This window comes from Mirounga leonina, unplaced genomic scaffold (genome assembly GCF_011800145.1).
Source record: "Mirounga leonina isolate KUSES-001 unplaced genomic scaffold, KU_Mleo_1.0 Mir_82, whole genome shotgun sequence".
Lineage (NCBI taxonomy): Eukaryota > Metazoa > Chordata > Mammalia > Carnivora > Phocidae > Mirounga > Mirounga leonina.
Genome location: NW_023270825.1, coordinates 33,366,193 through 33,389,395, shown reverse-complemented (window position 1 = coordinate 33,389,395; position 23,203 = coordinate 33,366,193). Strand labels below are relative to the sequence as shown.

The 23,203-nt window shown below is 36.1% G+C and overlaps 1 protein-coding gene across 5 annotated transcripts in view; it reads left to right on the top strand.

Annotated features, from left to right (window-relative positions):
• The window catches only part of GPHN (gephyrin), a 626,508-nt gene that overhangs the window by 352,238 nt on the left and 251,067 nt on the right, over nucleotides 1-23,203 (top strand). For 3 of the 5 annotated variants that reach the window (XM_034992943.1, XM_034992941.1, XM_034992942.1), the window contains exons 6-7: nucleotides 13,378-13,444; nucleotides 19,287-19,559. In XM_034992943.1, the coding sequence (XP_034848834.1) occupies nucleotides 13,378-13,444; nucleotides 19,287-19,559 (340 nt within the window). Of the gene's footprint in view, nucleotides 1-13,377; nucleotides 13,445-19,286; nucleotides 19,560-20,888; nucleotides 20,997-23,203 lie in introns of all 5 variants that reach the window. The other 2 variants (XM_034992938.1, XM_034992939.1) reach the window with 1 other exon arrangement.

Here is a 23,203-nt window from a genome sequence, read left to right as displayed (position 1 = left end):
AGAAGCAGCAGTTTGAAAAGCACCTGGGACTTTGAAAAGCTCCTGTGGACTGCCCCATCCAACATGCCCTACTCAGCAGGAGTCTCTCTGAAATGGTACCTAACATGTCTCATTCTGTGAGCAGCCCCAGCAGTGGCCAACACCACTCCAAGGTGACTAAGTGACTCTTGCCCTGGGGAGTAGGGAAAATAACCACACATACCAGTTCAACTGCAGCCCCAACTGTGGGCTGGGGGCAGACATCTGATCTGACTGCCAGCTCTACCCACCAAAGAAAGCCACTTGGGGGACAACACAGGGAGAGTGCCTTGCAATTCAGTGCAGTCTAATTTCTGGCAAACACACTGAGGGCAAGCATCTGATATAACCAAACTAAAAGCCCAAGGCAGCCCCAGGTTGACCCCTTACTGCATGGAGACCAAATACTGCTTGCAGCAAGCACAGAGGGCCATGATAGCCAACTGGACTGAAGGCAAACATGGCTCAACCATAACAGTAGACTACATGCAACACACATAGGGACACCCCTGAAGCATCAGATTCTGGTGAACAGGGGATATTGCACTATAGGGCCCTAACGGACCTATTCTTGATCAGGAAATGTTGATTTTCCTAATATGTAGGAAAAAACACAGAGTTAGACAAAATAAGGAGACAGAGGAATGTGTCCTAAATTGAAGAGCAAAACAAAATCACAGCAAAAGAGCAAAATGAAATGGAGATAAGCAATATGCCTTACTGAAAATTCTAAGTAATTGTCAAAAAGATACTCAGTGGACTTGAGAAAACAGTGGGGAACAAAGAGATAGAAAATACAAAAAAGAACCAGAGATGAAGAACTCAATAACTGAAATAAAAAATACACAAGAAATAAACAGTAGACTAGAAGAAGCAGAAGAATGGATCAGTGACTTGGAAGACAGAGTAATAGCAATTAAGCTGAACAGCAAATAGAAAAAATAATAATAAAAATGAGAATAGGTTAAAGGAACTCAGTGACACCATCCAGTGTTAATAAAATTTGCATTCTAGGGATCTCAGGAAGGAGGAGAGAAAAGGCAGCATAAAATTTATTTGAAAAAATAATAACTGAAAACATCCCTAGTCTGGGAGAAAAAAACAGACATCCAGATCCACGAGGCAAAGAGAGTCCCCAACAAAATCAACCCAAGGAGATCTATACCAACACTCATAATAATTAAAATGGCAAAACGTTGTGACAAAAAGAATTTTTAAAGTAGCAAGAGAAAACAGTTATATACAAGGGAAATCCTATAAAGCTATTAGCTGATTTTTTAAGCAGAAACTTTGCAGGCCAGAAGAGAGTAGCAATGATATGTTCAAGTGCTGAAAGAAAAAACCTGCAGTCAAGAATATTCTATCCAGCAAGGGTCAGTCCGAATAGAAGTAGATAGATATAAAGAGTTTTCCACACTAACAAAAGTTAAAAGAATTCATCACCAGTAAACTAGCCTTATAAGAAATGCTAAAGGGAAGTCCTTGAGTGGAAAGAAAAAGACATAATCAGGAGTAAGAAAATAACAGAAGGAAAAAATTTCACAGATATATACAAACATAATAAAAGTAGTACATTGATCACTTATAAAACCAGTACAGAGGTTAAAGCACAACAGCAGTAAAAATAAATTGTATCTATAAAAATTGGTCAAGGTATTTTCAAAATAAAAGCATGTAAAGTATGACATCATATACATAAAAATGTGGGGAGTAAAAATTTGTTATTTCAGAATAGGTTCAAACTTAATCATCCTAATATAGACTGCTGTATGCATAGGATGTTATATATAAATCTAATGGTAGCCACAAACCAAAAACCTGTAATAGATATACAAAAAAATAGAGAAAGGAATCTAAGCATACCACTAAACAAAGCCATTTAAACCACAAGGGAAGAGAGTAAGAGAAGAAAGGAACAGAGAAGAACTACAAAAACAACCATAAAACAAGTGACAAAATGGCAATAAGTACATACCTATCAATACTTACATTGAATGTAAATGGACTGAATGCTCCAATCAAAAGACACAGGGTGACTGGGTGGATAAAAAGGTAGACCCATTTGGGGCGCCTGGGTGGCTCAGTCATTAAGCGACTGCCTTCAGGTCATGTCATGATCCTGGGGTCCTGGGATCAAGTCCCACATCGGACTCCCTGCTCAGCCGGGAGCCTGCTTCTCCCTCTCCCATTCACCCTGCTTGTGATCCCTCTTGCTGTGTCTCTCTCTGTCAAATAAAATCTTTTTTTTTAAACTTCTATTTTATTTTATTTTTAAGATTTTATTTATTTGACAGAGAGAGAGAGACAGTGAGAGAGGGAACACAAGCAGGGGGAGAGGGAGAGGCAGAAGCAGGCTTCCCACGGAGCAGGGAGCCCGATGGAGGGCTCGATCCCAGGACCCTGGGATCATGACCTGAGCTGAAGGCAGACGCTTAATGACTAAGCCACCCAGGTGCCCCAATAAATAAAATCTTAAAAAAAAAAAAAAGGTAGACCCATTTATATACTGCCTACAAGAGACTCTCATTTCAGACCTAAAGCCACATGCAGATTGAAAGTGAAGGGATTGAAAAACATTTATCATGCATATGGAAGTGAAAAGAAAGCTGAGGTAGCAATACTTACATCGTACAAAATAAACTTTAAAACAAAGACTGTAATAGGGGTCAAAGGACACAACATAATCACAGAGAGAACACTCCAACAAGATATAACAATTGTAAATAATTATGCACCTGACATGGAAACATGTAGATACATAAAGCAGCTATAAATAGACATAAAGGAAGAAATTGATAATAATACAATAATAGTGGGGGACTTTAACACGGTACTTACATTAATGGATAAATCATCCAGACAGAAAATCAACAAGGAAACGTGGCTTTGAATGACACATTGGATCAGATGGATATAACAGATGTATTCCAAACTTTCCATCCAAAAACAGAAGAATACACATTCTTTTCACGTGCACAAGGAACATTGTCCAGAATAGATCACATGTTAGACCACAGAATAGGTCTCAACAAATTCAAAAAGAAATCATATCATGCATCTTTTCTGACCACAATAATATGAAACCTGAAATCAGTCACAAGAAAAAATTTGGAAAGAACACAAATACATGCAGGTTAAATAACATGCTATTAAACAATGAATGTATCAACAAAGAAATCAAAGACAAAATAAAAAAATATATGGAGACAAATAAAAATGAAAATACAATAGTCCAAAGTCTTTGGGATGCAGCAAAGCTATTCTAAGAGGTAAGATTATAACAATACAGAGTACCTTGTAATCCCTATCAAAATAACACCAGCATTTTTCACAGAGCTGGAGCAAACAATTCTAAAATTTGTATGGAACCAGAAAAGACCCCAAGTAGCCATAATAATGTTGAAAAGGAAAACCAAAGCTGGGGGCATCTCAATTCCGACTTCAAGCTGTATTACAAAGCTGTAATCATCAAGACAGTATGGTACTGGCACAAACATAGACAAATAGATCAATGGAACAGAATGGAGAACCCAGAAATGGACCTTCAACTCCATGGTCAACTAATCTTCAACAAAGCAGGACAGAATATCCAACAGAAAAAAAGTCTCTTCAACAAATGGTGTTTGGGAAAGTAGACAGCCACATTTAGAAGAATGAAACTGGACCACTTTCTTATATACAAAAATAAGTTCAAAATGGATGAAAGACCTAAATATGAGACAGGAATCCATCAAAATCCTAGAGGAGAACACAGGCGGTAATCTCTTGACCTTGGCCGCAGCAACTTCTTAGTACATATGTCTCTAGAGGCAAGGGAAACAAAGCAAAAATGAACTATTGGGACTTTGTCAAGATAAAAAGCTTTTTCACAGCAAAGGCAACAGTCAGCACAACTAAAGGCAACCTATGGACTGGGAGAAGATATTTGCAAATGTCTTAGCAGATAAAGGGCCATCCAAAATCTATAAAGAACTTATCAAACTCAACACCCAAAGAACAAAAAAATCCAAGAAATGGGCAGAAGACATGAGCAGACATTTCTCCAAAGAAGACATACAAATGGCTGATAGACACATGAAAAAATGCTCAATGTCACTCATCATCAGGGAAATACAAATCAAAACCACAATGAGATACCTCCTCACACTAGTCTGAATGGCTAAAATTAACAAGTCAGGAAACAACAGATGTTGGCGAGGATGTGGAGAAAGAGGAACCCTCTTACTGTTGGTGGAATGGAAACTGGTACAGCCACTCTGGAAAACAGTATGGAGGTTCCTCAAAAAGTTAAAAATAGAGCTAACCTATGGCCCAGCAATTGCACTACTAGGTATTTATCCAAAGGATAGGAAAACAGTGATTCAAAGGTGCACATGCACCCCAATGTTTATAGCAGCAATGTCCACAATAGCCAAAATATGGAAAGAGCCCAAATGTCCATCGATTGATGAGTGGATAAAGAAGATGTGAGATAGAGGTGCATGGGTGGCACAGTTGGTTAAGCGTCCAACTCTTGGTTTTGGCTCAGGTCATGATCTCAGGGTTGTGAGACCAAGCCCTGCATTGGGCTCCGCACTGAGTGTGGATTCTGCTTGTGACTTGTGACTCTTCTCTCTCTCCCTCCCTCTGTCCCTAACCCTTCCCCATGTGCACGCAATGCACCCTTTCTCTCTTTCTCAAATCTTTAAAAAAAGGAAAAAGGTGTAGTATATATGTGTATGTGTACACACACACACACTGGAATATTACTCAGCATCAGAAAGCATGAAATCTTACCATTTCTGTGATGAGGATGGAACTAGAGTGTATTATACTAAGCAAAATAAGTCAGAAAAAGACAGATACCATACGATTTCACTCATGTGGAATTTAAGAATCAAAACTGATGAATATAGGGGAAGGGATGGGAAAATAAAAACAGAGAAGGAGGCAAATCATAAGTGACTCTTACCTATAGAGAACAGAAGGTTGCTGGAGTGGAGGTGGGAGGATGGGGTAATTGGGTGATGGACATTAAGGAGGGCACTTGATGTAATGAGCACTGGGTGTTATATGCAAGTAGTGAATCACTAAATTCTCCCCCTGAAACTAATAGTACACTATATGTTAACTAACTTGAATTTAAATAAAATCTAAAAAAATATAACTATAATAATAGTTAAAAATTAAAAAAGAAAAACCATGGAGGCTAGGGGAAAAAATACAGGCTACCTCAAGAAGCAGGAAAAATCTCAACAACCTAACCTTACACTAAAAGAGCTAGAAAAAGAAAAACATAAAACCCAAAGCCAGTATAAGAAAGGAAATAATAAAGATTAGAGCAGAAATAAATAAAATAGAAACAAACAAACAAACAAAAAAAACCAATAGAACAGATCAATAAAACCAGGAGCTGGTTCTTTGGAAAAAATCAACAAAATCAATAAACCTTTAGCCAGACTCCTCAAATGAGAGAGAGAGAGAGAGAGAAAGAGAGGACTCAAAATTTTAAATGAAAGAGGAGATATAGCAAGCAATACCACAGGAACACAAAGGATTATAAGAAAATATTATGAAAAATAATATGCTAGCAAATTGGACAACCTAGAAGAAAAAGATAAATTCCTAGAAACATGTAACCTCCTAAAACTGAATCAGGAAAAGTACAAAATTTAAACAGACCAATTACTAGCAATGAAATTGAATCAGTAATCAAAAAACTCCCAAAAAACAAAAGTCCAGGACCAGATTGCTTCACAGGTGAATTCTTCTGAACACTTAAAGAAGAGTTAATATCTATTCTTCTCAAACTATTCCAAAAATTAGAGGAAGGAAACTCCTAAATTCATTCTATTAGGCAAGCATCACCCTAATACCAAAAACAGATAAAGGCATCACAAAAAAAGAAGGCTACAGGCCAATATCTCTGAACAAAGAGGCAAAAATCCTCAACAAAATATTAGCAAACCAAACCCAACAATTTAAAAAATCATTCACCATAATCCAGTGGAATTTATTCCAGCTATACAAGAGTGATTCAATATTCTCAATATTCTCAAATCAATCAATATGATACGTCACATTAGCAGAGAAAGAATAAAAACCATATAACTCAAAAGATGTAGAAAAAGGATTTGATAAAGTACAACATCCATTCATGAAAAACTCTCAAGTACAGTTATAGGAAGTCTACCTCAACATAATAAAGATGATATATGAAAACCCACAGCTAAAATCATACTCGATGGTGAAAAACTGAGAGCTTTTCTTCTACAATCAGGAACAAGACAAGCACGTCCACTCTTACCACTTTTAATCAACCTAGTATTGGAAGTCCTAGCCATAGCAATTACACAAGAAAAAGAAATGAAAGACATCCAGATCGGTAAAGAAAAAGTAAAACCTTCACTATTTGCACATGTCATGGTACTTCATATAGAAAACCCTAAAGACTCCACCAAAAAAAAAAAAAAAAAAAACCTGCTGGAACTGATGAATGAATTCAATAAAAATGCAGGATACAACATTTATATACAAAACACTGTTGGATTTTATACACTAATAATGAAGTAGCAGAAAGAAATTAAGAAAACAGTTCCATTTACAATTGCACCAAGTACAATAAGATACCTAGGAATAAACCTAACCAAAGAGTTGAAAGACCTTGTACTTGGTAAACTATAAAACGCTGATGAAAGAAATTAAAGATGACACAAACAAATGGAAGGGTATTCCATACTTGTGGGTTGGGAGAATGAGTAGTGTTGAAATGTCCATACAACCCAAAGCAATCTCAGATTTAATGCAATCCCATCAAAGTACTAGCAACATTTTTTCACAAAACTAGAACAAATAATCTTGTAATTTGTATGAAATTACCCTGAATAGCCAAAGCCATCTTTAAAAGAACAAAACAGGAGGTATCACAATCCCAGATTTCAAAATATACTACAGACTATAGCAATCAAAACAGTATAGTACTGGGACAAAAATAGACAGAAAGATCAATGGAACAGAATAGAGAGCCCAGAAGTAAACCCATGCTTTTATGGTCAATTAGTGTGTGACAAAGGAGGGAAGAATATACAATGGGTAAAGGACATTCTTTTCAACAAATTGTGTTGGGAAAACTGAATAGCTACATTGAAAAGAATGAAACTGGACCACTTCCTTACATGATACAAAAAAATAAACTCAAAATGGATTAAAAGCCTCATGTCAGACCTGAAACCTTAAAATTCCTAGAAGAAATCATAGGCAGTAATCTCTTTGATGTCAGCTGTAGAAACATTTTTCTAGATATTTCTCTTTTGGCAAGGGAAACAAAAGCAAAATTAAACTGTTGGGACTATACCAAAATAAAAAGCTTTTGGAAAGCAAAGGAAAGCATTAACAAAACTAAAACAACCTACTGAATGCAAGAAGGTATTTGCAAATTACATCTCTGATAAAGGGTTAGTATCCAAAATATATAAAGAAGTTATACATCTGAACACCAAAAAGAACTAAATAAGTCCATTAAAAATGGGCAGAAAACATGAACAGACATTTTTCCCAAGAAAATATACAGATTGACAACAGACACATAAAAAGATACTCAGCATCACTAATCATTAGGGAAATGCAAATCAAAACCACAATGAGATACCACCTCACTACTCTCAGAATGACTAAAATCAAAAACAGAAAAATTAACAAATGTTGATGAGGATGTAGAGAAAAAGGAACCCTTGTGTACTGTTGGTGGGAATGCAAGCTGGTACAGCCACTATGGAAGAGAATATGGAGGTTCCTCAAAAACTTAAAAATAGAATTATCTTATGATCCATTAATTTTCACTACTGGGTATTTGCCCAGAGAAAATGAAAACACTAATTCGGAAAGATATATGCACTCCTATGTTTACTGCAGTATCATTTATAATTGCCAAGTTATGGAAGGAACCCAAATGTCCATCCATAAATGAATGGATAAAGTAGATGTTGAATATATGTACAATGGAATACTACTCAACCATACAAAATGAAATATTGTCATTTGAAACAAAATGGGTGGATCTAGAGGGTATAATGCTAAGTGAAATAACTCAGAGAAAGACAAATACCATATGATTTCAGTTATATATGGGCTTTATGAAACAAAACCAACAAAAAAGAAAAATTAAAAATAGACTCAAGAGAATAAATTGGTGGTTGCCAGTCAGGAGGTGGGTGGGAAGATGGATGCAATGGACGAAGGTGATTTAAGAGTACACTTATCATGATGAGCACTGAGAAATGTATAGACTTGTTGAATCATTATATTGTACACATGAAACTAATATAACACTGTACATTAACTATACTGGAATTGAAATTAAAAACTTAATTTAAAAAGAGAGGTCTAGATCTTTACAGTGAATTCATGACCTTCATTTTCTAACCCCAATGTACTTTTTAAGAGAAAATTGACCAGGTACTTATTCATTATCCAGTCTCTTCTAGGTACTGTACAATACATTATGTTTCAAGGATTATATTAATCCTTATAATAACTGAGTTTTGAAAGTGAAGGGATGGAAAAAATATTTTCAAATGGAAAACAAAAGAAAGCTGGGGTAACTATGCTTATATCAGACAAAATAGACTTAAAGAAAAAGGCTGTAATAAGAGAAAAAAGAAGGTCATTGTATAATAATAAAGCAGTCACTCCAACAAGAGGATATAACATTTGTTAATACTTATGCACTAAACATAGGAGCAGCTAAATATATAAACCAAATATTAACAGACCTGAAAGGAAAAATAGAAATGCAGTAATAGTAGGAGACTTCAGTACCCCACTTTCATCAACGAGTAGATCATCCAAACAGAAAATCAATAAGAAAACATTGAATTTAAATGACACTTTACACCAGATGGACTCAGCAGACACTTACAGAACTTTCCTTCCAAAAGCTGCAGATACACATTCTTCTCAAACACATTTGGTCCATTCTCCATTATATATATCATGACATATCATTATATAGAATAGATAATATATTAGACCACAGCACAAATTTTAATAAATTTAATTAGATTGAAATCCTATCAAGCCTCTTTTCTATCCATAATGGTATGAAAGTAGAAATCAATTACAAGAAGAAAACTGGAAAAATCACAAATATGTGGAAAGCCAACAACATGCTGCTGAACAACCAATGGGTGAAAGAAGAAATCAAAAGCAAAATCAAGAAATATCTTGGGAAAAATGGAAATACAGCATACTAAAACTTATGAGATGAAGCAAAAGCAATCCAAGAGGGAAGTTCATAGCAATTAATGCCTACAACTTCAGGCCATAACTAAACTTTATACCTCAAGGAACTAAAATGAACAAATTAAACCCATAGTTATTAGAAGGAAGGAGGTAAACAGAGCAGAAATAAAGGAAATAGAGACTAAAAAGACAACAGAAAATATCAATGACATTAAGAGCTGATACCTTGAAAAGATTTAAAAAATTAGATTCACCAAAAAAAAAAAAAAATGAAAAGAGCCCTCAACTAAATAAAATTATTTATAAAAGAGGAAACATTAGAACTGAATGCTACAGAAATACAAAGATCATAAGAGACTACTGTGATTAATTGTACGCCAACAAATTGGACAACCTAACAGACATGGGTAAATTTCTAGAAACACAACCTACCATGACTTAGTTATGAAATAGAAGATCTGAGCAGATTAATTAGTAGGGAGATTGAATCAGTAATTTGAAAACTTCCAACAGGTCAATGACCATATGGCTTCACTATTGAATTTTTGAAACAATTAAAGAATTAATGCCAATCCTCAGACTCTTCCAAAAAAATAGAAGAGGAGGGAACACTCCCAAACTCATTTTATAAGAGCAGCATTACCCTGATACCAAAACCAGAGAAGAAAACTACAAGAAAAGAAAAATACAGGTCAATATCCCTGATGAATATAGATGCAAAAATCGTCAACAGAATATTAGCAAACTGAATACAACTGTACATTAAAAGGACCATGATGAAGTGGGATTTTTTTTTCCAGGGTTCCAGTGATGATTTAACATCCACAGATCAAATGGTGTGATAGACCACAGTAACAAAATAAAGGATAAAAAATTATATAATCCTCTCAACAGATGCAGAAAAAGCATTTGACAAAATTTAACATCCATTCATGATGTAAACTCTCAACAACATGGATATAGAAGGAATGTACCTGAATATAATAACATATGACAAGCCCACAGTTAACATCATACTCAATGGTGAAAAACTGAAAGCTTTCTCTCTAAGATCAGGAACAAATCAAGGACGCCTACTCTCACCACTTTTATTCAACATAGTACTGGAAGTCCTAGCCAAAGCAATTAGGCAAGAAAAAAATAAAAATAAAAGTCACCCAAATCAGAAAAGAAATAAAACTGTCTATTTGTAGATGACATGCTATTAGATATAATAAACCCTAAAGACTTCACACACACACACAAAAGTTAGAACAAAGAAACAAATTAGTAAAGTTGCAGGATACAAAATCAGTATTTAAAAATCAGTTGCATTTCTATACACCAATAATGAACTGTCAGAGAAATTAAGAAAACAATCCCATTTATAATTGCATCAAGAATAATAAAATACCTAGGAATAAAGTTAACCAAGAAAGTGAAAATCCTATACACTGAAAACTTGAAGACATTGATGAAAAAATTAAAGACACAAATAAATAGAAAGATATTTCATGGTCATGGATTGAAATAATTAATATTGTTACAATGTCCTTATTGCCCAAAGCAGTCTACATATTCAGTGCAGTTCCTATCAAAATTCCAATGGCATTTTTTACAGAAATAGATCAATCATTCCTAATGGACACACAGAAGACCCCAAATATTCAAAGCGTCTTGAGAAAGGTGAACAAAACTGGAGGCATCACACTTCCTGATCAAACTTTATTACAAAGCTGTAGTAATCAAACAATATGGTATTGGCATAAGAACAGAGCACAGATTAGTGGAACAAAATAGAGTACCCAGAAGTAAACCCATGCATATGTGGTCAATTAATTCATGACAAAGGAACCAAGAATATATAATGGGGGAAGTGTCTTCAATAAATGGTGGGAAAACTGGACAGTTAAATGTAAAAGAATGAAATAGGACCACTATCTTAAACTATACACAAAAATCAACTCAATATAGATTAAAGACGTGGATGTAAAACCTGAAACCATAAAGCTCCTAGAATAAAGCATAGTGGATAAGCTTCTAGACATCAATCTTGGTAGTGCTTTTCCGGATTTGGCTCCAAAAGCCAAAATAAATGGGACTATGTCAATCTAAAAGCCTGTGCAACAAAGGAAGTCATCAACAAAATGAAAAGGCAACCTATGAAATGGAAGAAAATATTCACAAATTATATATCTGATAAGAAGTTAATATCCAAAATATATAAAGAATTCATACAGCTCAGTAGAAAAAAAAATCCAATTAAAAAATGGACAATGGATCTGAATAGACATTTTTTCAAATAAGACATCTAAATGGCCAACAAGTATGTGAAAAGATGCTTAATATCACTAATCATCAGAGAAATGGAAATCAAAACTGCAATGGGATACCACTTTACATCTGTTAGAATGGCTATTATCAAAAATATGAGATAACAAGAAGATATACAGAAAAGGGAACCCCTGTGTACTGTTAGGGAATATAAATTGGTTCAGCCACTATGGAAAAGAGTATAGCAGCTGCTCAAAAAATTAAAAACAGAACTACCATGTGATGCAGCATTTCCACCTGGGCATCTATCCAAAGGAAGTGAAATCACTGTCTTGAAAAGATGTCTGTATCCCTGTGTTCATTGTAGCATTATTTACAATGACCAGGACACAGAACAACCTATGTCTCCTGATAGATGAATGGATAAAGAAACTGTGGTATGTATGTGCAATGGAATATTATTGAACCATAAAAATGAGGGAAATCCTGCCACTTGCACCAACACAGATGGGACCTTGGTGCATTATGTTAAGTGAAATAAATCAGACAGAAAGACAAATACCTTATTATCTCACATTTGTGTGGGATCTAAAAATTAACCAAACTCATAAATACAGAGAACAGATTGGTGGTTGCCAGAGGCAGGCATTGCAGAGTGGGTGAAATGGGGGAAGGTGGTCAAAAACACGAACTTACGAGTTAAATAAATCTTAGGGATGTAATGTCGGCGTGGTGACTATATTTAATACTGCTGTATTGTATATTTGAAAGTTTCTAAGAAAGTAGATTGTAAGAGTTCTCATTACAAGAAAAAAAATAATAACTGTACAGTGATGGATGTTAACTAAACTTATTGTGGCAATCCTTTCACAATATATACACATATCACATCATTTTTGTACACCTAAAACTAATACAGTGTTATTTGTCGATTATATCTCAATTAAAAGGAATATGGAAATCTTAAAATAGCTATTGACTCTGTGAATAGGACACAAGAAAAAAAACAATAAAATATAAGACAACTTTAGGTTATTTCAGAGAGTAAAAGTAGTTTAAAAATAAAGTCATTCTTAGGAAGAAGTTTTGGGAAAAGGTTCTTACCTGACTTAAAATTTTAGTTGTAAAATTTTAGATTAATCCCTTTGTTTTCAGATGATGAAAATGAGATGTTACCAGGTAAAAGTAACCGCCAATTATTGGTAGAGTATGATTCCAACTCTCATATGAAATCCAGGCCTTCAACTCTTGACTTCTGTCTTCCAGTGCTTTTCCACTGTTCATGTTTCTTATCTAACCACTTGGTTTAAAAGTGGCTTGGAAATTTAGTGATCTCTGAAAGACCTTTCTACTTTTACTTGCCCATATTCTTCAGTGGATCTTTCAGCAGCTAAGCTCTCCAAAGTCTCCCAACTGCCATTCATTCGAAACTTTATTTTACTCTAAAATATACACCCTTTTCTGAGAAGCAAGAGCTTAAATGTAAGTCTCATTCAACTCCTGAGTGCTTTTTGTGTTAGACTTTTGAGCATAAATGTTACTGTGCTAGACATTTTTAACACATTTATCTCATTGAAATCTTAGAACTATATGAGATATGAAGAAGCTAAGTTTGAGAAAAAAGATATTTTGGCCATTATTTCGTCAAATTGGCTAATTTGTTCTGATTCCATGTTCAGTACATTTTTCCAGTCTACCACACTAACCATTATTGTAAAAACCTCAGCCAGAGTGCCCAATTTATATAGCAACTGGTAAATCTCTAGTTGTAACAATTTTATTCTAAAACCGTTGTTCACATGTAAGTACAATGATTGAACTTTGTTGTTGAATGTATTTCACTGTTCATTGCAATTTAGTATTCATCCAGTTTCTCTTTCCTTTCAGGCCTGTATGTGGAATCAGAGGGAAAACCCTCATAATTAACCTGCCAGGTAGCAAGAAAGGATCTCAGGTAAGCAACCTTGTGATTTATACGATTTAGTGTAAAGTTTTAGCCAACTATGAGAGTTAGTCAACCAAGATGTTAGAGGACTCCATGAGACTGCCCTCCCTAGTGTCTGACACCAGTTGCAATTTAGTGCATTCCCAAAACCACCCTCAGTTTCAGTAATTCACTAGAAAGACTCACAGAACTCACCAAAAGATGTTAAACTGACAGTTATGCTTTATGACAGAAAGAATACAGATTCAAGTTAACCAAGAGTAGAAGAGAGGTACCAAATGCAGACCTTCTGTTATCCTCTCCCTATAGAATCATGAATGCATTACTCTCTTGGCATCAGTGTATAACAGCACTGAAAATCAGGGAAGCTCCAAGACTTTAGTGTTCAGAGTTTTTACTGGGGCTCATCACATACTGCCTGTAATGCTGGCCTTTAATCTCTAGCCCTTTAAGGTTAGGCTGTTTCCTTTAGTCTCCAACATCTACCAGAGGCAAAACTGATACCAGAATGTCCAAAGCCCTCATCATAAATCACACTGTTACACTGTCTGGTAGCCAAAGTTCCCAGGCAACAAAGACACTCCTATCACATCCCAGTAACTGAGAGCTAAGGCCAGACTCTCTTGGAGTAAGATTAATTCTTCATTGCACAAGCTGCCCCCCTGGCTTTTGGCCAAAGCTCTCTTACAGAAAAATGATTGTATTTGTCTGGCTGAGCATCTATATTTACTATAGCATTTATATTACAGATATAACAACAGTATCAGTGTGAATGTGTCTAAGATTTAGAGGAGCCAGGGTGGGATAGGGATAAATTTGAGAAACAGCTAATTTATTCTCTAAAGCCATTATACATATTTCATATTTTTGTACTAATATACTAATTTTTACCTTGATGTGCTATTTTTATCCTATGATACACTTGCACAGAACTAGTTCCACAGACATTAGCTACCTTGTTTAGGCCAGTCATTTTCCATTGGTATTACATTTTGAGGAGGATTTAACTCAATTTCCCAATACATATGATCATCAATATCAGTATTATAATCTTACTAGCAATGACAGTATTACAACATTTCACAGTAGTTGTAGATATAACCTGAAATATGAGTTAAAAGGTAACTGGCACACTACTGGAGTCCTACATAGACATTAACAGTTAGCGTAGTCTGTCATCATATCATATGATCAAAATGTCTCCCAGAACTACACTACTCAGGTTTATGGGCTTGTCAGGTTTCCAAAGCAGTAGTAGTCTCAGCAACATATGGCTTTAACTTTTCTGGCATCTGTTACAACTGAGCTAAGAAACAATATCCTCTCTTGTTCTAAAGATTTTGAGAAACCAATATATTGGATCTCCCTCATTGCATAACCCATTTATTCATTCCTTTACCTCCAGCTATCATTCCTCCTTCTTTCCATTTATACTCAGACTTTTCCTTTGAAACTCTTTTAATGAGACAGTTGATTTGGCCACTGTGCTGGTCCATATTGCCACCAGTAATATTCGTTTAACAAGTGCCACCTGCTTAGTCCTTTTCCATTCATACAAGGTAGGGTTACTAGTGAGCAATCTCAAACACCAGGCAATATAACTGCATCCACTGTCAGTCCCAATTTGGCCAGATGGAGTCAGGCATAATCTACCCCATCAGGCCCTTAGGCACTCTGACATAAAGGTTTAAAGGTATAGTTAATAGTTTCTGCTTAAGAATCATCCTGCTTCTGGTATGCATAGTTGTAGCTCTGATCCTAGTACCACAGTATCAGGTAGAAAAAAAGAAAGTTGATGTGATGTGCTAAAAGAAAAAGTATAGTCCTAAAGAAAAAAGTATAGTCATACCAGCATCGTGGCCCAGCCCCCTCTTCCCTAGAAAAGTAGAGGACTATATTTAGTGGGGACCCTCCCTTGGCCTCCCTCTTGTTGAATGGACCACACACTAATGAGAGCATATAAGCCATGCTTCTCCTTTTTTAGACAACAAATGTTTCCATAGCCCATTCCAATTTTCTGTCAAATCATTGCTCTGAATATGAAAGTGTGTACTTTGGTCTAAAGAAATATGACTCTGCAGTCATTGGTACAGTATTTTCTGTTTAGTCCTTTTATAGTACACTGAGTATTTGCATCTACCATTGGGTAAGCAAAGCCCAGTCCAGAGTAAATGTCTATTCCTGTTAGGACTGATTTGTAGCCTCAAGGGACTAGCAGCATCAGTCCAACTTGCTAGCTATATGCAGGACTTTCCCCTATGGAATATGCTGCATAACCTTCTGCTGTCTCTCTTTTTTGTTAGCACACAGAACACTTCTCATTGGCATTTTTGTGCCTCAGTGGGTGCAAGAAGAATATATCAATTCAGCCCATATCTGCATCGTTGCAGCCCCCCCATTGCCCACTCATTTCATGGGCCCAGGTGCCATGTCAAGCATGCATACTGGGATATCTGTTCACCAGTTCCAATTAACTTCCATTTCTGAAAGGGGGTTCCTCTGATGGGCATTGATGTATCCTACTTTAACATACCCCTTATATTCCCAGAGTGACTTCCATAGGCCATGCCCCATACAAGCATCCATTTGATAGACCAATTTTCCATTGCCCTTCTGCCTGACCATATGGCCAGGCCACCGGACACTTCCTATGAGTTGGTAAAAACCCAAACATAGGGGCAAACATCATGCAGTTCAGCCTATCGAGCTGATTTGTTTTTACCTTCTTCAATCAGAGTGGCGGCCTTCCAAACAGGATGCTGTCCCTTCACCTTGGAATTGCCATCCATAAACCAAGCAGCATTTTGTTGATCAATAGAAAGCTGTTTATAGGGCACCGCCCAAGTGGCCCAAGTGGCCATAGGATCCAGCAGCTCCTCAGGTGGTTCCGAAGTCGACCCTAGGTGAAAAGAGGCTACCTGCTCGTGAGTACCTCCTTGTATTCTCCTGGTAGCATGATCCTATATGAACCATTTCCATTTTATTATGGAACTCTCCTGGGCATTGCCTTCCCCATTAGAGCATTTCTCTGATATTCCCAAAACATTATGGATATTTCAGGTTTCAAGATTATTTTATGTTCTTCAGTCATAAGGATAGTCTCAATTAAAATCCAATAGCACGCTAGTAATTGTCTCTCAAATGGAAATTTTCTGGCCCAAAGTCCCAGCAGTTGTTGCTAGGTGGTACTCACAGATTTTTTTCCATAAACCCAGTTTGCACTCCACTCAGGTCTGTTGTATAGCAAATTAATGACCTGTGTGGACTCAGGCAATCTTATTTGTTCCCACTTAGCATATATAATGTATACTGGTGGAAGAGTTGATTTATATGCTTTCTATTTTACAATACTAGGTAAAAGAAAAATTGTCCAGTCAAACACAATATCCATCCCCATAATACAATCAGGTAAAGGAGACAGATCACTTCATATGAAGTTCACTGTCCAGACATTCTAGTTTTCATCCCAACTTTCACTCTAATTCCATCAACTGTTGCATCCCTGTATCCTTCCAATCTAACTGTACCTCCCATTAGAACTTCAACAGGTATTAGGATCATAGTACATGGTGGATCCCATGTTGAGGAATCCCAGAAAAGTATCTTCTCTATCCCATGACCATTTTATCCATTTATGTGCATTTGGCCTTGGATTTCTAGGCCTGGTTTGGACCAAGGGATTCACATTCTTTTGTCAGGCCTTATCTTGATTAGATTATAGGACCATCACTTAAGGTGATGCAAGGTGAGGTTTCTTTTAGTTATATTTGCCTTCTAGTTTTTAAAATTCCTTCAGACTAGGGTAAATAGAGATTATTTAGGACCCTTCAATGTTGGGAGACCAGTGCTCCCATCTGTCTGCTCAACCCACAGTGCTGCTACATTAACACCTTTCTTTTGCCCCCAACAATACTCACTTTATAAATCCATTTTCTTAATAATTGCTTAAATATTTCTACCCTTATAAGACAAGTCCCTTGAATCTCTCATTTCTTTTGCTCCATTCTCTTATGAATAAGTCTAACTTTATTCACTGTTAATCACTTCAGCATAACATTTTTCTTTGGAAGCAGCTCAGAGGCCAGCAGCTATATGTTAGATCAGCCAAACTCTAAGATTGGCACAACCTTAGGATTCACCCCAACATTCTTCCTTTTGTTTTAGCTAGTGCAAATAACAATAATGAAGAGATTATAAATTTACCTTGTTTCTTTATACATCCAATGACACAACTCCTTAAAAGTTGGATCTTTTATTTCAAAATTCCATTGCTAACTTTTAGCTCCAATAACTAATCACAACACAGCTGCAATTGCATTCTGTGGGTGACCCTGTGTTTATCCAGCCTCTAAAGATTAATCCTCCCCACCATCTCTTCCTTTCTCTGCCCAGATGACGTTTCATGATCACATGAGTCAGGATCTTTCTAGTGAGTCACACTTCTAACACCAACTGTAAGGAGTTTGGGCCAACTGCAAAAGTTAGCAAACTATAAAGTTGGAGTACTCCACAAGACTTCCTTCACTTCTGACACCAAGTTGCAATTTAGGGAGTTTCTAAAACCCACCCTCAATTTTAATAATTAACTAGAAGGACTAACAGAACTCACTGAAAGCTGCTATACTTACCTTTGTGGTGTATTGCAGGGAAAGAATTCAGACAGAAGTCAGCCAAGAGAAGAAGCATATAGGGCAAATGCTGAAAGGTACCAAATCTGATCATCCTCTCCCATGGAGCCAGGGATAGCATTACCTCTTCTTGACCATAAAAGAGACAATACACACAGAATATCACTAACTAGGCACACTCACCTTTGCCTTTGATGTCCAGAGTTCTTACTGGGACTTGATCACATATTACCCATATGGTTGACCTTTAGTCTAACTCTTCCTAGAGGGGAAACTTATGCCTTTAGTCTCCAGTTCCATCCAGAGGCAAAACTAATACCATGTTTCCCAAAGTCCTCATAATAATCCACATTGTTAGATTGTCCAGTGGCCAAATCACAGGCAAACAAAGACACTCCTTTTAGGCAAGACCAGGAACTAGAGTTCACCTCCCCAAAGCTGAAAGTAAAGGCCAGAGCTCTCATTGGTCAAGATTAAATTCTTTGCTGTATAATCTTTATCACTAAAATGATTGAGCCATATAAAGAGAAGTCAAAAGATCAAGTACCCTTACAGATATTCATATAACCCTCTGTAAATTTTAAGATATTTTTTTACATCTTAAATTTTAAGGTAAGTTACTTTAAATGTAAAAGACAAAGTCCTCTGCCCCAACATATTCCCCAAACATATTTGGCCCTATGTTCTGATTTTAAAGTTCTCACCTATTCTCTTTTGGTGATACATTATAGGTAATAGTGGGCACTTGAACAGGAAACTATATTAATTTTTATGCAGTGCTCTGTACAAACATACCTATTTTTGCATATTGCACAGTTTTGCCTAGCTACATTTTATGATAATAGTCAGAACCTTAGCTGTCTGAATAAAATAAGTCAGTCCTCAATTGGTTAATTCTAGTGTTCTGCTCTGACTAGAAAGGTGAAAACTGTTTCCTGCCTTTCCCATAATGCATCTTTAAAACCCGAAGTTGTACAGAAATTTTACTTTAAGAAAAATGTACTATGTGCTTATATAGTACTGTAGTTCTACAGCTTACAGAGAATACTATGTACCATGTTTACTTCATATTTCATATTGCAAAAGATAATATTTTCAGTATGATTCATAAGATATATGGAGAGAAATATAGATCCAAAATCACAAATAAGTTTGAATTTTTACCATTTTATATGCCTATAAAAGTGCTTTATCTTCATTTTTTTTCTTCCTCTTGCATACAGGAATGCTTTCAGTTTATACTGCCAGCTCTACCTCATGCCATTGACCTTTTACGTGATGCCATTGTAAAAGTAAAGGAAGTGCATGATGAACTTGAAGATTTACCTTCCCCACCACCTCCTCTTTCCCCTCCTCCTACAACTAGCCCCCATAAACAGACAGAAGACAAAGGGGTTCAATGTGAGGAAGAGGAAGAAGAGAAGAAAGACAGTGGTGTTGCTTCAACAGAAGACAGTTCTTCATCACATATAACCGCAGCAGCCATTGCTGCCAAGGTAAGCCTGCTGACAGAGACCAAAAGATCTAAAGGAACCACAGGTAAATGTACTGATTTCATCCCTCTTACCATCCAATTTTTTCATAAGTTCAGTACCTTTTCAGGGCATCCTTAAAAAAGAACCAGGATATTCATGACACTCCGTAGCTATGTGCCCTCCATAATGTAGAGTCCTTAAAAGCATTGAAGTTTGTTCTCAGTTCTGAGACATTAAAGATTGCTGTTACCTACTGAAGTAATAGGTAAATAGGTAAAATGTGACATTTAAGAACTCTTTGGAAATGTCATTTTTGTGGTCATATTAAATATACAACATTTATATATTTAAAACATCAAATATTCACAAGTTCATAAAAGAGCAGCAGACTGCAAGTAAGAGACCTTAGATGACTCAAAAAATTAGTTGAGAAAGATTAATTTTTTTAAGACAGAGTTTTTCAGCAATTAACACTTATTTAAATGTTACTTGACCTAAATTACCGTAGTGATAGAGAGGAAATAGATATAATGTATTTGCATTTTTTATTCAATAAAGTAATAAATATTATTAAGATAGTACCAAAGTATTACAGATTCTCTTTGGGCAATTTTGGTAGTACAATGTACAGAGTACAATGAGGTACTTGCATAAATTTAGTCACCTTAGTCGTAGAATATCATTTACCTTTTTAGTCATACCTAGTATAAACCACCCAGTATGCTTTAAAATCTTCACAAAGTAACATATCACTTCTGGGAATAATGATTGTTCACTGACTGAGAGCACAAGATTGAAAACCTAATCTCACTCTATGAAGGAATTCCTAAAGTTTTAGGTTATCACCCAGATATTTTGGCTATGAGCATAGCTTAAGAGGATTTTTGACAACACATAGATTAGAAAGGATCATAGAAATCTTTTTAAAGTGTCCATTTAGACAACCAGTAGGTAATTCTTTCACTGAAGACCAAATGTCTCCATATCTATTCAGTGGTCCCTTAAGTCTTTACTTAAGGCTAGTAAATATTTAAATTGTATGTGATTTTTGTTTGGTTTGGTTTCATTTTGTTTTTATGGAACTGATTGGTTAAATAGGTACATTTTTAAATCATTACATCTTCTTACTCTTTTACTGTTAATTAAAAGAGTAAAAAGTACCATCAATTTCAGTCTTAAGAAAAAGTTTCCAACATTTGAAGTCTAAGCTGATATGGTCATTCTACATTTGAAAAATTTTGGCATTTCATTGTTTCATTTGTTTCACCCTTTTCCTTTCTAGTCATTTTGCTTGTATAGTTTCATGTCTTCCTGTCACTGTACTCATAGTTGTTATGTGTTGTGCATTAGAAGCATCCATTCTACACCAGTCCAGCTGTTATCATGGCACACGGTGAGCAGCCCATTCCTGGTATCATCAATTATTCCCATCATGCAACAGGCAGTACAGATGAACGGGTAAGACAGTAGGCTTTTGCGTTGATGGTTTTGCAAGCATATAGCCTACATCCTATTCTTGGAGATAGGCTATAAAATATTATGGAAGATGTGTTTTATTCTGAAGGATTCTGAAAGATCTTCAGCATGCTTTATTTCCAAAAGTGTAATTGCCACTGAGCCTATTCCATCAAGGAATTTAATTTAATAGAGTTTCTCCTATACCTGAAATACTCTAATATCTTTAAGATTCTTAAAATACAAAGAAATTGGTCAAACTAATACTTAATTTCTATTAACCTTCTTTTTACCTCATAATCTTTCATCTTTCTTTTCCTTCATTATGTTCTCATTAAAACCATTTAGAGAGTTGACTCTTCATACAATTTCTGAGATTACAAATCTTCAGATAAAAACTTGTAAGAATGCATATCACTTGTTTTAATCACTGGATGAATGATAGTTTGTAAATGTTCCAGGGTAGAAAAGATTAAACTGATAAGTATAACTGACGAAACAGTAATAATTTAGATGATGAGTGCCAAAAAAATCTCTCAGTCCCTACTATGGATATAAAATGAGAGGCAGTTGGTTAAGCTTCTGCCTTCAGCTCAGGTCATGATCCCAGGGTCCTGGGATCGAGCCCTAAATTGGGCTCTCTGCTCAGCTGGGGGTCTGCTTCTCCCAATCCCTCTGCCCCAACTCCTGCTCTCTCTCTCTCACATGCTCTCTCTAATAAATAAAATCTTTAAAAAAAATTTAAAAAAATGAGAGGCAAAAAAAAAAAGAAGTAATAAAGTAAAATTTGGCTTAAAATCCTTAGGGAGATCCAATTAAAAAATGAACAGAAGACATGAACAGACTTTTCTGGAAAGGAGACATCCAGATGGACAACAGACACATGAAAAGATGATCAATATCACTTATCATCAGGGGAATGCAAATCCAAACTACATTGAGATATCACCTCACACCTATCAGTAGGGCTAAAATCAGTAACACAAGAAACAAGTGTTGGCAAGGAAGTGGAGAAATAGGAACCCTCATGCAATATGGCAATATAGAGTCTCTAAGGGCAGAAGTGAAAGCTGAACTGGCAGAACTTAAAAATGCTATCAGTGAGATCCAATCTAATCTAGATACTCTAACAACTACGGTAAATGAGGCAGAAGAACGAATTTGTGAACTAGAAGGCCAGTTGATAAAAAAGAAGGAAAAAGAGGAGGCCTGGGAGAAACAGCCCAAAATCCATGAAAACAGAATTAGAGAAATAAGTGACACCATGAAACATTACATTGTCAGAATTATTGGGGAGGAGAGAGAGAAAGAGGACTAGAAGATATATTTGAGCAAATCGTAGCTGAGAACTTCCCTAATCTGGGGAATGAAACAAACATTTGAGTCCTAGAGGCAGAAAGGACCCCTCCCAAGATCAAGGAAAATAGACCAATGCCCCAGCATGTAATAGTAAAACTCACAAATCTTAGAAACAAGGAAACCATCTTAACGGCAATGAGGGGGAAGAGATTCCTTACCTACAGAGGGAGGAATATCAAAATAATGTCAGACCTATCCACAGGGACCTGGCAAGTCAGAAAGGGCTGGCAAAACATATTCAGGGTACTAAACGAGAAGAACATGCAGCCAAGAATACTTTACCCAGCAAGGCTGTCATTTAGAATGGTTGGAGAGATGCAGAGCTTCCAAGACTGACAGAAACTGAAAGAATATGTGACCACTAAGCCGGCCCTGCAAGAAATATTAAGGGGGGTTCTATAAAAGGAGAAAATCCCCAAGAGTGATATAGAACAGAAATTTACAAAGACAATCTGTAGAAACAAGGACTTTACAGGCAACATGATGACAATAAAGTCATATCTTTGAAAAATCACTCTCAACGTGAACAGACTAAATGCTCCCATAAAATGGCACAGGGTTGCAGATTGGATAAAAAGACAGGACCCATCCATATGCTGTCTACAAGAGACTCATTTTGAATATGAAATACATCCAGACTGAAAGTGAAAGTGGCATCTTCCATACCAATGGACCTCAAAAGAAAGCCGGGGTAGCAATTCTTATATCAGACAAATTAGATTTTAAGCTAAAGACTGTAGTTAGAGACACAGAAGGACACTATATCATTCTTAAAGGGTCTATCCAACAAGAAGATCTAACAATTGTAAATATCTACGCCCCCAGCATGGGAGCAGCCAACTACATAAGCC